The following is a 15,606-nucleotide window of genomic DNA, read 5'->3' as shown; positions in this document are numbered from 1 at the left end:
CTATCGTGGAATAGCCATAAACGTATATGGCCTGAGAAGCTTAAAAATGATCTTGGAATCTGGTGACAAGCTGATATTAGTAGGATCCTCTGTGGGGCGAAATGAGAAGTTCTGCAAGAGGGTTGAGAAAAACAAGAAGAGCTCCATCATGGCTAGACCTTCACCTGCACATTTGCGCTTTCCTGCAATATAAAATAATGATATGTTAATTAATCTCATACATTTCACATAAGAAACAAAAAGAATTATACTGAATGAATGCTATCCAGCACTTCTTTGGTACGTAGAGTGCATTCAGAATACTGTATTTGGCAATAAAACAGATTTGCATATGAAGACCATTATGATAGGCATGCATTTGTGAAATGGAGCTTTAATTGCTAATCCTCGGTGGTGAGGACTTTTTGGAAAAGAGTAAAAAGGAAAAACTTTACACATACTACACACATTTATTATAAACAGACTCAAAAATGTGATTCCATATTGTCTATCCTTTTGAACAAAGCATAACATTCTTAGGTCCTCTTAATCCAATTCATTGTCACAGATTAAGCTGTGAATGATGAAAGGGTCACCCAATAAGATTAAAAAGTACAGCCAGATTAAAACAAACCTCCTTGTCTTTAACTGAGAAGGAAACTGAACCAATGTCCCTGTAACTGTAAAGCAGAAACCTTAACCATTATATTCAGCCTAAGATTTAATCCATTCGCTTTAAACATAGTACTAAATTCAGTGTAGGGGCAGGTACTAGTTTAACCCAAGGCTCACTCTCACTCTCCATGGGTCAGTTTTAAATAGCCACTCAATTGAAACTGTACTTCTCTGGCCTGTTGGAGAAAAACTATTATAACTGGAGAAAACAGTAAAATGCTGGACCAGTTTTGATGGTAACAGGCCATTCAGCCCTATAAGCTCACCAAGCCTGTTTTCACCTATATTCTTCAAAATAACATCAAGTCATAATTTAAGGTAGGTAAAGTCCTGCTTTCCAGTACACTACTTGGCAATGTATTTCACATGCCTGATGTTCTTTGTGTGCGGAATTTGCCCTTAGCAAGCATCCATAGAGTTTATTTATCTGCTGTACTAATTCTTTACTTAATTTTAGACACTTGTGTCATCTTCTAATCTCTGTTTGCTTAAACTGGGTAGGTTCTACGTCTTCAGTTGTTCCTCATAGCTCATACTACTTAATCGCAGGATTAGCCTAGTCATTCTTCTTTATCTTTAGATTTTTACTAGTGTTACTATGTCCTTTTTTGCAATATGTACACCAAAACAGTACTCTACTTGAGACTTCACTAGAGTTATAAATGTAGCTTAAGCTCAAGCTCTGTAAATAGTGACAACTCTGTGATGAGCACTGAGTGCTACACATAAGGTGTACTCTCAACTTTCTGAACACCAATTTAACTTTCAAATCCAACATTTTTACTTCCTATGTGTTATATCTTGTATTTACTTACATTAAATTTCACCTGCCACAAATCTGCCATAGCCTGTGTGTTGCTTAGGTTTCTCTAGCGTTTTAACTGACTCTACATTATATGATATCTCCCCTTATTTTATTATTTTCAAAGTTGACTGACATGTTGCTTGCATTCTTATCCAAACGGTTTATGTGTATTAAAAAAAATCAGCACTTATCCATGCGGGGCATTGGTTTTAATAATATGTAATTTTAAACAAGTTCATCTCACCATAAAACTTTGTTTATGCCAATTTTGTACTTACTGTACACACAGCAGCCTGATTTACCACTTTTCTTAATTTGATTACTAGCCTCTCATGTGGTATCCTATTAGAATCCTACAGAAAATCAAGGTAAATAATATCATTTGCAGCTCTCTAGCCACATGCTTGTGTTGCTTTCAGAAGGAATTCCAGGATATTATTAGGATATGTTTTAACACCTGAGAGCCTATTTGTTAACACGCATTTTTTTCTTGTCATGTGTTTCTCAATCTTTTCCTTAATAATTGCCTCCATTAATTTACCTGTGATACATATTAAGCTCACTGGCCAATAGTAACTTGAATCAGCCTTATCACCCTTTTATATACTGTATAACATAATATTTGTTAGCTTCCATATTTAAGAATTTTGACACCCTTCCTGTAGCCTAATTTTTAGTGATAAAACATGGTGTCTAAAATTAAAGCAAATAAACAAACTGTGATGAAATGTGATCAAATTAATGGAAAAAAATAATAATGGACTATTATTTATGTCCACTTGATATGTCACACTTCAAGAAGAAGAAGCAATCTTAGAAAGTTCTTCTCAGATATGTGGTGCCACCCCGGGCCAAGAGGGGGGCTCTACCACAAATTGTCTTGTCTTTTTCATCCTCCACAGTACAAAGTAACTGGCCAATGAGAGGAACTGTCTATGGCTCTTTCATCGCCTGGGCCATAAAAACAGAGCTGCGTTGAAGATGAAGTCTCTTCTTTCCTGAGTGAACAGAGCAAAGGAGCTTCTCAGCCTTTTGATGGCTGATGAAACAGGCATTATTATGCAAGGCACATTATTCTGGTAGCTACAGTTTTTAATGTCCTTTTTATGCCATCATGGGTTGTTTTTGTTGATACCGTTAAGTAAATGGGGATGGCTGTGTTGGCACCACAAAATCTATTCTTGTTTGAGCCTATCATTCTCTCAGACAGCCACATAAGGTTTAACCTACTATGCAATTATATTTATTAGGAAGTAGCAGCCCAATGGCAAATGAGAGTGAAAACAGCACACTTCATTACTTAAATGCAGCCAACAGAAACACTGGATGCTTCTCATTCTCTTTCCTTGACAGAATAAAAAAAATGAAACACTTTGTAAATCTAGAGTTAAACACACACTTACTAACATATGACATTAAACACAGATCATGCAAGAAAGATAAGTATTCATTGCACAGTATTTAACCAGTAAAATGTCAAATACCATTTTAGATTTCCTGAAGTCTATTTCACATCATACAATTTTTACGGTGATTTTCAGTCGTACCATTCATTTACATAATCTTAGGGAATCAAAAGCAGTCGGTATGCATGCCCATGAAGCTGGTCACCTAATGTAATATACCCAGTAACTCGCTCCAACAACTCTGCAACTCTTTTTGATAAAACTGAGCAGGTTTGATTTTGACTTTATTTGTAGTGATAGGCTCTGTTTGCATGAGAGTTAACAACTAAAGAATGTTCGTCAGTAAAATGTGTATAAGATAGCAATGGGGAATACGAAACATGTGTGTTTTGAACCTAAATACATAAAAAATGCTTGTTTGAATGATGCCTTGTGTTTTATGTACGACAACAGAATAGACAAAAAAAGGCTGAGATTACAGCCTAACTCGTTAACTTTTCATAAAGTATGCTATTCACCGTCAGAGAAAGGGGCAAGCTTGACTGTGCTGAATGGTTGGTACTTGGTCACTAAATTTAACATAGTCAGCAATTTTTAGTTGTTAAAATTACATGGACCATCAACGCGATTAGAACCTGTGGTAAGCAGATCTGACATATCCCACAACTAGAGGTCATATAATGAAAATTTTGTTTTTTTATTTAAATGAAAGTGTTCAATGTTTCCTGACTTTAATTTTTGTGGTCTTTAGTGTAGTTTGTTTACAATGCTTATATTAACAGTATTTTAATGTGAATCAAATATTTTCAAGTGCATTTGTTAGTGCAAACAACTCTCTTTAAAAACATTGCACAGTGTATTTGCACAGATAGACAAATCAAAAATGACAAGAATAACCGCTTTCTCACATCTAATTTGCAGTGGTTCTGAAAACTACTGCAATAAAAGTTACCTCTTGAAAATTTCTCTAAAGAGTTTGTACCTGTAGAAAAAGGCATGAATGAGGAATTTGTTTTGAAGCAGCCATTTTCATCCAAGAAGTGATTGGGGTTGAAGGTCTCTGGGGTTGCCCAACTTGTTTTTGCAAACATCACAGAGTGAAGCAAGGGAGCCACCATTGTACCCTGCATTACGATTACAAAGAAAACAAAGTGCTCATTCAATTAGAACAAAGAAAGACTGCTCAAAGGTGTAATTTACAAAGGTGTAATTTACAAAGTAATATAAGGTAAGAAGATGGATAACCAGAACTTTCTAAATATGATATACAGTAAGTAACAGTGAAATATTAACACAGAGAGGAAGAACCTGAAAATGTAATGTTATTATTGCCAGAGGTTAAATTTATATGGGAGTTAGTAGAAAGCACAAGAGAGTCATATATACTATACTACAGCACATATCATTCTCTAATGCCTTTCATAGTTACAGGGGTTGGAGTCTTTTCTGACACCACCAAACACAACTTAGGAACAAGCACTGAACAAGGTCCTTTGTAACACCCACTAAAGCACACACATTCCCACTCTCATGCAGGACCAATTTAGAATCACCAGTTAATGTAACACAAAGTATGTGATGTATGAGGAAAACTGGGGCACTCAGTGAAAAATCCATGCACCTGAGGTGAACATGCAAACTCCACATGAATGCCATTATTGAATCTTTTATTCAAAATAACAGAGTCATTCTAAATATAATTAAATTCAGTAAGGACAAAAACTTTTATTTTGCTAGGAAATTGACAAAATATAATAAGCAGAATGTTTTCAACTAAAAACAGAGCCTCACCGCTGGAATAGTGTAGCCCCTGAAGACAGTATCCTTTGTTGTCATATGAAAGACATTTAAGGGGAGCAGATCAATGAACCTCTGGATTTCATGGAGTACAGCATCAGTGTAGGGCATCTTCCTCCGGTCCGCCATGGCAGGGGCACGGTCTCGACCGATCACCATGTCAATCTCTTTCTGGACCTTTTCTGAATTTAAAGAAATAAGTGGCTAAAAACTGATATCTCAGGATCATTGAACATTCAAAATATTAAATAAATTGAGGACTCCATGCAAAGAGTTTTCATCCCTTTAAAGAAAATTATTGTTCTGTTCTCAAGTGTACAAGAATTGCTTCTGTAGATTTGAAATGTACAATGCTACTGTAATTATTACTTTACATAGAGACCCTACAGGGCACCCTGTTTTGTCCATCTGTCTTTAAACAAGAACTATTTACAATTTGAATGTAGTTCTGCACTTTGAAGTATCTGCCATCATATAGTGTTATGCAAGGAGGAAAATGTGAAAGACTATAGTATTGCAATATTTGTTGTAGTTACAAATCACTACGGCACTAATGACAGTTATTAAGATTTTTTTTTTATTTGGTGAAATGTACAGGTTGATGTATTGCTGCAACATTGTTAATGATTTTGTTGATCCAAACATGGGGATGTAAAAATTATTTGGGTACTTGCATAACAAGAAAAAAAAAATGTTTCTTAATTTCCACAGATGTTCTACCAAAAATATTAGCACTGCTACAGACATCATTGCCATACTGAATGATTTGTCCACACTTAGGTTGAGAATTTCAGTTCAAGTTGGCTTTTGTATTGTTACAACAGAGTATCAGTATAATGTGTGAGGTGAATGTAGCCAGCAGTATCATATTAAAATCAAGTAATTTAGGTACTACAAACTAGAATGGTAAAGCAAACTTCAGCCTACACAAACAGTTAAAGGTCAAACTGAATTTAGAATTTGCCACGCACATGATACTATTTAATTATACAGTGCATCCAGAAAGTATTCACAGCGCATCACTTTTTCCACATTTTGTTATGTTACAGCCTTATTCCAAAATGGATTAAATTCATTTTTTTCCTCAGAATTCTACACACAACACCCCATAATGACAACGTGAAAAAAGTTTGCTTGAGTTTTTTGCAAATTTATTAAAAATACAAAAACTGACAAATCACATGTACATAAGTATTCAAAGCCGTTGCTCAATACTTTGTCGATGCACCTTTGGCAGCAATTACAGCCTCAAGTCTTTTTGAATATGATGCCACAAGCTTGGCACACCTATCCTTGGCCAGTTTCACCCATTCCTCTTTGCAGCACCTCTCAAGCTCCATCAGGTTGGATGGGAAGTGTCGGTGCACAGCCATTTTAAGATCTCTCTAGAGATGTTCAATCGGATTCAAGTCTGGGCTCTGGCTGGGCCACTCAAGGACATTCACAGAGTTGTCCTGAAGCCACTCCTTTAATATCTTGGCTGTGTGCTTAGGGTCGTTGTCCTGCTGAAAGATGAACTGTCGTCCCAGTCTGAGGTCAAGAGCGCTCTGGAGCAGGTTTTCATCCAGGATGTCTCTGTACATTGCTACAGTCATCTTTCCCTTTATCCTGACTAGTCTCCCAGTTCCTGTTGCTGAAAAACCTCCCCACAGCATGATGCTGCCACCACCATGCTTCACTGTAGGGATGGTATTGGCCTGGTGATGAGCAGTGCCTGGTTTCCTCCAAATGTGACGCCTGGCATTCACACCAAAGAGTTCAATCTTTGTCTCATCAGACCAGAGAATTTTGTTTCTCATGGTCTGAGAGTCCTTCAGGTACCTTTTGGCAAACTCCAGGTGGGCTGCCCTGTGCCTTTTACTAAGGAGTGGCTTCCGTCTGGCCACTCTACCATACAGGCCTGATTGGTGGATTGCTGCAGAGATGATTATTCTTCTGGAAGGTTCTCCTCTCTCCACAGAGGACCTCTGGAGCTCTGACAGAGTGACCATCGGGTTCTTGGTTACCTCCCTGACTAAGGCCCTTCTCCCCCAATCGCTCAGTTTAGATGGCCGACCAGCTGTAGGAAGAGTCCTGGTGGTTTCGAACTTCTTCCACTTACAGATGATGGAGGCCACTGTGCTCATTGAGACCTTCAAAGCAGCAAATATTTTTCTGTAACCTTCCCCAGATTTGTGCCTCGAGACAATCCTGTCTTGGAGGTCTACAGATAATTCCTTTGACTTCATGCTTGGTTTGTGCTCTGACATGAACTGTCAACTGTGGGACCTTCTATAGACAGGTGTGTGCCTTTCTAAATCATGTCACATCAACTGAATTTACCACAGGTGGACTCCAATTAAGCTGCAGAAACATCTCAAGGATGATCAGGGGAAACAGGATGCACCTGAGCTCAATTTTGAGCTTCATGGCAAAGGCTGTGAATACTTATGTACATGTGCTTTCTCAGGTTTTTTATTTTTTAATAAATTTGCAAAAACCTCAAGTAAACCTTTTTCACGTTGTCATTATGGGGTGTTGTGTGTAGAATTCTGAGGAAAAAATGAATTTAATCCATTTTGGAATAAGGCTGTAACATAACAAAATGTGGAAAAAGTGATGCGCTGTGAATACCTTCCGGATGCACTGTACAGAAAGCGGGGAATCAAAAAAATAATGCAAAATGTTACTCTGCCCTGACCTGCAAGCAACCATAAAAAAATCAACATGTTTTACATGTGTATGGAAGTTTAATAATAATAGTTGTCATAACATCACATTATCAAAATGCACCACTTGGCATCTTTAATTTTAAATAAGCACCACCAGTCTAATTCTAATAAGTGACCCAATGCACATCTCACAGAGGCCGGTCCATAGCTAAATAAATTTCTATAGGTGATAAAAGATTTAAGTTCAATTAAAATATCAGGTGTTTTTTTTCTTAATAGGTGGAATCCATTTACATACTTTTGCTTATAAAAATATGATTTCAGTGTTGAGTGCAGTCAGCTTCTCTCAGTAAAATTTAAAGGAAATACATTGCACTCTATATCAGAATTTAATTGTAATACTTAATATTATACAACTTAATATATCTTAGCATTATTGTTTCATGATACAAGTGTCAGGATAAAATATTACTGCAGGATGACTGGTAATTCCCAATAATAGGGATTATGAGTTCAATGGCTAAAAGCCTCAAGCAGTTACTTTCACAGGGAGCCCTATGAGTAGAACAAACTGTGCTCTATGTAGACCAAGGTCTAAAGTCAGCATCAGCAAAGAACTTTGTCCAGCTACAGTTGAAGCAGATGTGAACTTGTAGTTTAATTCTCTACCTGAATTAAATTCAATAACAGAAAAAACAACAAAACAGATTCTTAGGAACAGAAGTACACCACAGTGCATAATTCAAAATAATTTGAATAATTTGGGTGTGAGTGTTAGTATGCTTTGCGCTCTTGGAACCAAGTTACCCAAACTATTCTATAACATTTCAGTAATTATTTACTGCTCTGATGCTGATCTTTCTGATCATAAAATATGTTATTATGATAGCAACTGACAAGAAGAATTCATAATGAATTGCAGAATTATGGTATTTTAGGGTACCTCTAGAGTGCCTCTTTCTCATGCATGATTTGGCACATCATCATCTCATAACACACTTAAAATTTTGTGTTTGCTGTTTTTCTGTTCAGCTGTCCATCCTCAAAAAAAATTGTGACACATGAACAAACACAAGAGACAGACAGGTACACACTCATCATCAAGATATCAATGTTTTCGGTATCAGGGGACCTTAAAACATCAAAATCCATAAAAAACCATAGATCGAATTTTTTGACGAATCTATAGCTTTTACTCCTCCCCCATAGGTTATGGTTGGGGAGAGTGCAAAGCAAAAAATGATTTCGATATAAATGTAATGAGTTGTGCTACCCATCTAAGACAGGTTGAAATCTGGGTAATAAAAGTAGACCTCAGCATTAACATTTGCAAAGGACTATGCAACGCATGTGTCACAGTTGTATATTTAGTAGGGGATTCATAAAAGTAGTGTTAACGGTTGTAATATGCCATCTGTTGGATTGCATTTTATTACTAAACATGTTTGTGATGCACCATCTTTTGGAATGACAGAAACATAGCAATGGACACACAGATAGACACAGAGACACATCCTTTCAAGGCTGATTATTAGACATTTTTATTATCTTTGTACTGTTAATAATTTGCATTTTTTGCATTGTAATACCCAGTACTGTGTATTTTTACATAAGTGGGACTACGAAAAAAGGTACTGAAATTAATTAAAAATATGTTCTTTTTAGCACAACTAAAACAAATGTGATATCTATTTTACTGCACTTTATATAAAGAGAAGAATGTGTGTATAGTTTTATATCATTTATAGACCACAGCAGTGATTGAGTTACTATGGCACATTCTGTGTGAGCCAAGGTTTATATTAACATTTTTATATTCTGTTAATTTGATGATATGATAAATTTATTTTGTAAGTCAAGATTAGTTTATGTATTAAGAATATGGGTAGATAATGGGAGTTTTAATAGGATATTGTTTCTTTAAGAAAGGGTTGCCTGATTTAATGGGAACTAGGAAGCACACTGTGTGTACACATTATTAGGCAAGTGAGTATTTTGACCATATCATCATTTTTATTTATGTACTAGGCTGACCCACCATTTAAGGTGACCGACTTTTAAGTTGACCACTTCTTAAGGCAATTCAATATGCAGATCAATTTGATATTTTATACAAACTCATTAATTTGGTTATATTGCATTTGAGCGCTATTACTTTAATACTCGTAGTTTCTGTTATTTTTGTGATGAAATGAAACTTTTTTTCTATATTGAGGTTGCCCTTTTGAAACCCCCTGATATTTACTACACGGTGAGGCATTTGCACTCCATCAACATTAATTATTTCCAGAGACATCATTTTGTCTATTTTTCCAGCGCATCGCACACAAAAGCAAGGGAATGAAGGTAGCACCAGAACTCTGCTCACATCATGTCGCTTCGTACCGCAAGCTGCAAGTAGTAAGTCTGTGATAAGCGGAATACCGCTACGCTTTCCACTCACGGGACGGAAGGACAATCCTGACCGCTTTTATATAGTAAGAAAGAAGAAGAAGATATTGCACAGTCTGGAGTAGAAAATCATCTGTTACCTGGAAAAAATGAAACTACAAATCCCATCGTGCATTGCAAAATGGACGGGGCGTGTGTGAAACTCTGCGCCTACGTAGCACTCACGGGACGGAAGGACAATCCCAACCGCTTTTATATAGAAGGATTCTGATTCTAAGCTGTACAAACTTGAATAGTTATTGGATTTAAGCATATCTGGTGATGTGTATTTGTGTAATGAGGGAGGGTGTGGCCTAAGGAGATCAACACTCTATATCAAGGTGTGTATAATTATTAGGCAGCTTGTTTTCCTCAGGAGATTTAAGAGATTTAACCAACGCTAAAAAGTCAAAAATTGTAAAAAGTCTTTCAGGGGGATGCAGCGCTCTTGAAATTGTACAGATATTGGGACATGATCACAGATCCATCAAACGTTTTGTTGCAAATAGTCAACAGGGCTACAAGAAAAGTGTTGGGAAAAAAAAGATGGAAATTAACTACCAAAGATTTGAGAAGAATCAAACGTGAAGTTACCAGGAACCCATTATCCTCCAGTGCTGTCATATTCCAGAATTGCAACCTATATGGAGTGCCCAGAAGTGCAAGGTGTTCAATGCTCAGAGACATGGCCAAGGTAAGGAAGGCCGAAACCCAACCATCACTGAACAAGACACATAAGTTGAAACATCAAGACTGGGCCAAGAAATATCTGAAGACAGATTTTTGAAAGGTTTTATGGACTGATGACATGTGAATGACTCTTGACAGAGCAGATGGATGGGCCCATGGCTGGATCAGTAACAGGCACAGAGCTCCACTTTGACCCAGACACCAGTAAGATGAAGGTGGGGTACTGGTATGGTCTGGTATTATTAAAGATGAGCTAGTTGGACTTTTCAGGTTTAAGATGGACTCAAAATCAACTGACAAAGACACTTTATTCAAGCAGTGGTAAAAGAAAAAGTCTGCATCTTTCTAGAAGACCATGATTTTTATGCAGGAGAATGCTCCATCACATACATCAAAGTACTCCACTGCGTGGCTAGCCAGTAAAGGCCTTAAAGATAAAAGAAAAATGACATGGCCCCCTTCCTCACCTGACCTAAAGCCCTTCTTAAACGATTTACAGATTTACAGAGAAGGAAAAGAGAACACCTCTCTGAACAGTGTCTGGGAGAGGCTGTGGTTGCTGCTGAACAAAAAGTTGTCAACAGATCAAGAAACTGGCAGACTCCATGAATAAAAGATTTATGACTGTTATTTAAAAGAAGGATTTCTTTTACTTTCACTGATTTTTTCTTTTTTTTTAAATGTCAGAAATGTTTATTTGTAAATTTTGAGTTGCTTATTATTCTCACTTTAACAGATGAAAACAAACAAGTGAGATGGGAAAATGTTTGTTTTTCCTTTAGTTGAGTAATAATTCTGCACACTAATACTTGCCTAATAATTGCGTACACATATGTATTACCCTGAGAATGTTCACACTCACATTTCCTTTGTAAAACATTCAAGTTACAGGTTTATTAACATTTTGGATTGACTGATAGCACTGTATTTGTTCCATATTAAAATGAATCCTAAAAAATACAACTTGCTTAATAAATGTGCACACAGTGTATTGTAAGTTTGTGGGTGGATTGATAAAGATGTGTGTGGTCTATGGCCGGCTTTCACCACGGCCAATACCCCCAGGCCGCCAGATGGAGCTCTCCCTGCAACATGGAGGTGCACCGGATGCCAGCAGGGAATCATGGACCATTGAGTTTTCCCTTACAAACCTGCTGGATACCCCAGGGGCCAACAGAGGACACTGCAGGGAGGAATAGAGAGTCATATGTGCCCTATAACCTGGAAGCGCATCATAGGCAGAGCGACAGCAGAAGTGACGTACTTCCGGGATGAAGAAAATGACTTTTTTCTGACCCGGAAGTGATAAGGATCACATGAACTGGGGATTGGAACACTTCCGGGTCAGGGACTATAAAAGGATTGTGGGAGCTCCCAGATGGTGAGCTGGGTGGTAGGAGGACAACGCGTCTAGGAGTGGAGGATTGATTATTGTAGTGATTATTGGTTTATTTAATGAGTATAGTGGTGGAGAGGGTGCTTTGTGCACTATGGATAATAAATAAAGTCAACTTTTGGACTATCTGGTGTCTGGAGTCTTGGACAGGGGTTCAAGGGAGCGATAGCACCCCCTATCTGTCACAGTGGAAACACATTTTTCTTACCATTCCTGTCTTAATTTTTAATGGTACTGTATAACTGTGGAAATACAAAACTAGGAAAACAAACTTTGCTTGATTTACATAAAAACAGAGTGGATAAATATTAAATGCCAAGAACTGGACACAGGTAAGTTATTGAGGCAGCCACATGTTGTTTCACACCTACACAGTCATTAGGGCTGCTGTGTTACACCTTCTGGAATTGATCAGCCCAATCACTGACAGATTATGATTTTTCCTCCATATCCAAAACATTAGCATACTAGGTACATTTGTCCTAGTAACAATATTCATGTATGCAAGAGTACACTGTGAAGTGTACCATCGAGGGCTTTTTATTACCATCTGCCTAATGCTATGATGGGCTCATCCTGTGATACTGAGTGTCCGTGGCTCTAAACAAATATCCAGTTTTTAAATAAATAATCAGTGCACTCACGGCTTAAGGAGGGGTTGTGGTAGCATGGCAGGAGCAGTTTCCAGCCGCAATGCAGTGCGGGTGTTTCTACTCTTAAGTGCACTGGTGCGGGGTCGCCTATGACCATAATTAATGCAGGGAGTTGCTAATCACCACACCTGTGCCACATACCCATTATAAAAGGGGAGAAGCGCAAGTGTGGAGGGAAGAGATAAAGAAAAGAAAAAGAGTAGAAGACGGAGGTTAAGGAGAGAAGAAAGCAGGAGGCCATAAAAGCCTCTGTGTGTGAATGTGTTTGTGCACATGTGTGCATGAGAGGGCAGGCTTGCTGGTGAATCCAGGCAGCTGGGAGGAGAGTCCTGGAAGACTGTTTGACCAACAGTTGGGGCGGATGGATTGGGCAACTCCTGCTGAGTGTTTCAGAGAAGCAGGAGTGACCAGGATTATGGATGGCTCTATGTGGAAGGCAGCAGAGGTCAAGGAGGCTTGGGAGGGAGAGGTAGCTGTACATACCCAGGGGATGGAAGGCAACTGGACCAGAGGAAGGTCAGCTGCACCTGCTCATAGGGTGACTCCCCAGCTACAAGGCCCATATGGGATAAGCAGGGGAGCCGCCAGTAAAAAGGAAGATAAAAGGCACTGGGTTTTTTTTTAAAGGACAACTTCCTGCCATAGTTTTAACCTTGCTTTAAAGGGTTTATTTTTTGGATTTTAACCTCCACTTTCCACCTGCTTTTATGGATTATGTATTTATGGATGATTTTTGGAACACTGCACTGTTTATTTGAACACTGTTTTGGTTTCATTTTTTGTTAATAAAAGCACTTGCACTTTGCACTTTCCCCTTCTTCATGTGGTGTCCTCATTGCATAGCTCATCCCGGTCATGACTATCGGCGATGCCAGATTCAAGAGGCCCCGAAAACAAGAAGAGGGAGCAGGACCTGCAACGTCACACAGCCCCCTGTGACTTACTTTCAGAAAATTGATGAGTGTCCCTCATCATATATTGTCCCTCAATATCACAAGACCAAACCAGATTTATTAAAAGTAGACATTTGACTTCCAATCTTCAACGCCTATTTAATATAATATATCCATCCATTTTCTAACCCGCTGAATCCGAATACATGGTCACGGGGGTCTGCTGGAGCCAATCCCAGCCAACACAGGGCACAAGGCAGGAACCAATCCTGGGCAGGGTGCCAACCCACCGCAGTAATATAATATATTCACCCATAAAGTCTAACACTCCAGAAATCATATCTTTGGATGGAGAAAAAGCATTTCATATGGTTGAATGGGAATTCTTGTTCACCACTTTGCAAAAATTTGGGTTTGGCCCAAACATATGTGCATGGATCAAACTACTGTATACCAGTCCAGAAGCTTCAGTTTGTATTACAACATTATCTCAGACTACTTCAAACTAGAACGCTGTACTAGGCCAGAATGTCCCTTATCACGACTGCTATTTGCAATCACCATTGAGCCATTGGCTGTTTACTTTTGAAATGCATCAGAAATAAAGCGGATTTTCAGAATAGGACCTGAATAGAAAATATCAATATATGCTGATGATATGGCCCTGTGTATATCAGACCCACACAATTATGTGCCTACAGCCCTAACAGCACTAGCAGAATTTCAAAAGATACCTGGACTCAAAATTAATTTGAACAAAAGTGTACTCTTTCTAGTGAATTCTCTTGCAAACAACATTAGATTGCACACCTTCCCTTTTAACATTGCAGATCAGTTTAAATACCTAGGGGTCAATATTACAAGTAAATATAAATCTCTTTTTCAACAAACTTTTGCTGTCTGCGTGGACAAAATTAAACAAGATGTGCATAGATGGTCTCCCCTCTATCTTACTTTAGCAGGGAGAATTAACATTGTCAAGATGAATATTCTCCCTTAGCTTCTATTCTAATTTCAAAATATTCCAAATACATAAACAAATCTTTTTTAAGAAATTAGATTTAACCATAATGTCATTTACAGTGTTGTGCATGAACTAGTTCAAAAGAGCGCGTTCATTGAACAAGCTCATTTTTGTAAGAATGGTGAGCCTAACGTAACATATTTGCAAGTGAAGAACTTGAGCGTGACCTACTTTTTGCCTTACCCTGTAATATTTGGGTGGAGCCGAATCTGAATACGATATTTGGATGAGCACAAAAGTGGATTGTTACGAATATTTATTTCATACGAATGTTTTGCCATTATTTGTATTTGGAAAAAATAACGTAAAGTCAAGTAGACACTGTCTGTGTCTGCCTGCTTGTGCTTAAGCTGCACCCCTGCTGACACGAGCACGTGGTGAAGCTTTGGTTTCGCTTTTAAGAAAACGTTGTACTTCGTGAGGCCAATTTATATTTTCCCCCGTTGGACATGCAATATTTGATGCAAATTTTGACCATCAGCGTAATTTGACCGGCACCGTAATAGGTTAGTTCACCTACATGTTTGATCAACAGTTACCATTTGTGTCACACTGTTGGAAATAGAGCGGTAATTTATATGTATACTTGCATTTATTTAATTTCTTTTTTGACCGGGGGGTTATTAGCTTATATGGTTATACATGTTTGTTGCTGGGTATAACTCAATTAAGTGTATTTAAAAAAAATAAGTCTTCATAATTGTTTTATTTTTTATCCAAGAACACTGTAATAGCCTAATATAAGGTATCCAAAATTGAAAAACGTAAACTCATAGGTCATTTATTCTCACTCCTTAAAAAATGTAAAATGAACTGAACATGAATTAGTTCAAAATTGAAATGATGAACTATGAACATGAATTTATTCATCTAAATCTGTGTGAACTGAACTTTGAGCTAGTTCTTGTGAGGTGTGAACTTGCACAACACTGCTCATTTATATGGAATTTATTTGGGGACTCAGACAGCATTTCTATAATATACAGTATAAAAACATTTTAGAGTCTCTTCCTTTTAAAGATCTCAGAGTACAATGGGAAAAGCATCTCTTCTCAGCATTTCAGAAATGGAGTCGAAGGCAGCCACGCACAGAATTCACTCTAGCTCCATATGCGCAAAGCATGCAATTATTAAAATCTTTTATTGAGCACATTTATTTCATTTAAAATTGTCCAAAATGTTTCCAGGGCAAGAGCCACCTGCGAAT

At 37.8% G+C, this 15,606-nt stretch overlaps 1 protein-coding gene across 1 annotated transcript in view; it reads right to left on the bottom strand.

Annotated features, from left to right (window-relative positions):
- Nucleotides 1–15,606, bottom strand: part of LOC120539727 (cytochrome P450 2B4-like) — a 55,338-nt gene continuing 39,732 nt past the window's right edge. Inside the window, exons 7-9 of the mRNA XM_039770110.1 lie at nt 4,657–4,844; nt 3,848–3,989; nt 1–182 (exon numbers count right to left, since the gene is read on the bottom strand). Coding sequence (XP_039626044.1) covers nt 1–182; nt 3,848–3,989; nt 4,657–4,844 — 512 coding nt within the window. The remainder of the gene's footprint in view (nt 183–3,847; nt 3,990–4,656; nt 4,845–15,606) is intronic.

Source organism: Polypterus senegalus, chromosome 11, assembly GCF_016835505.1.
Source record: "Polypterus senegalus isolate Bchr_013 chromosome 11, ASM1683550v1, whole genome shotgun sequence".
Lineage (NCBI taxonomy): Eukaryota > Metazoa > Chordata > Cladistia > Polypteriformes > Polypteridae > Polypterus > Polypterus senegalus.
The sequence above is the reverse complement of the archived record's forward strand: the minus strand, read 5'-3'. Positions and strand labels throughout refer to the sequence as shown.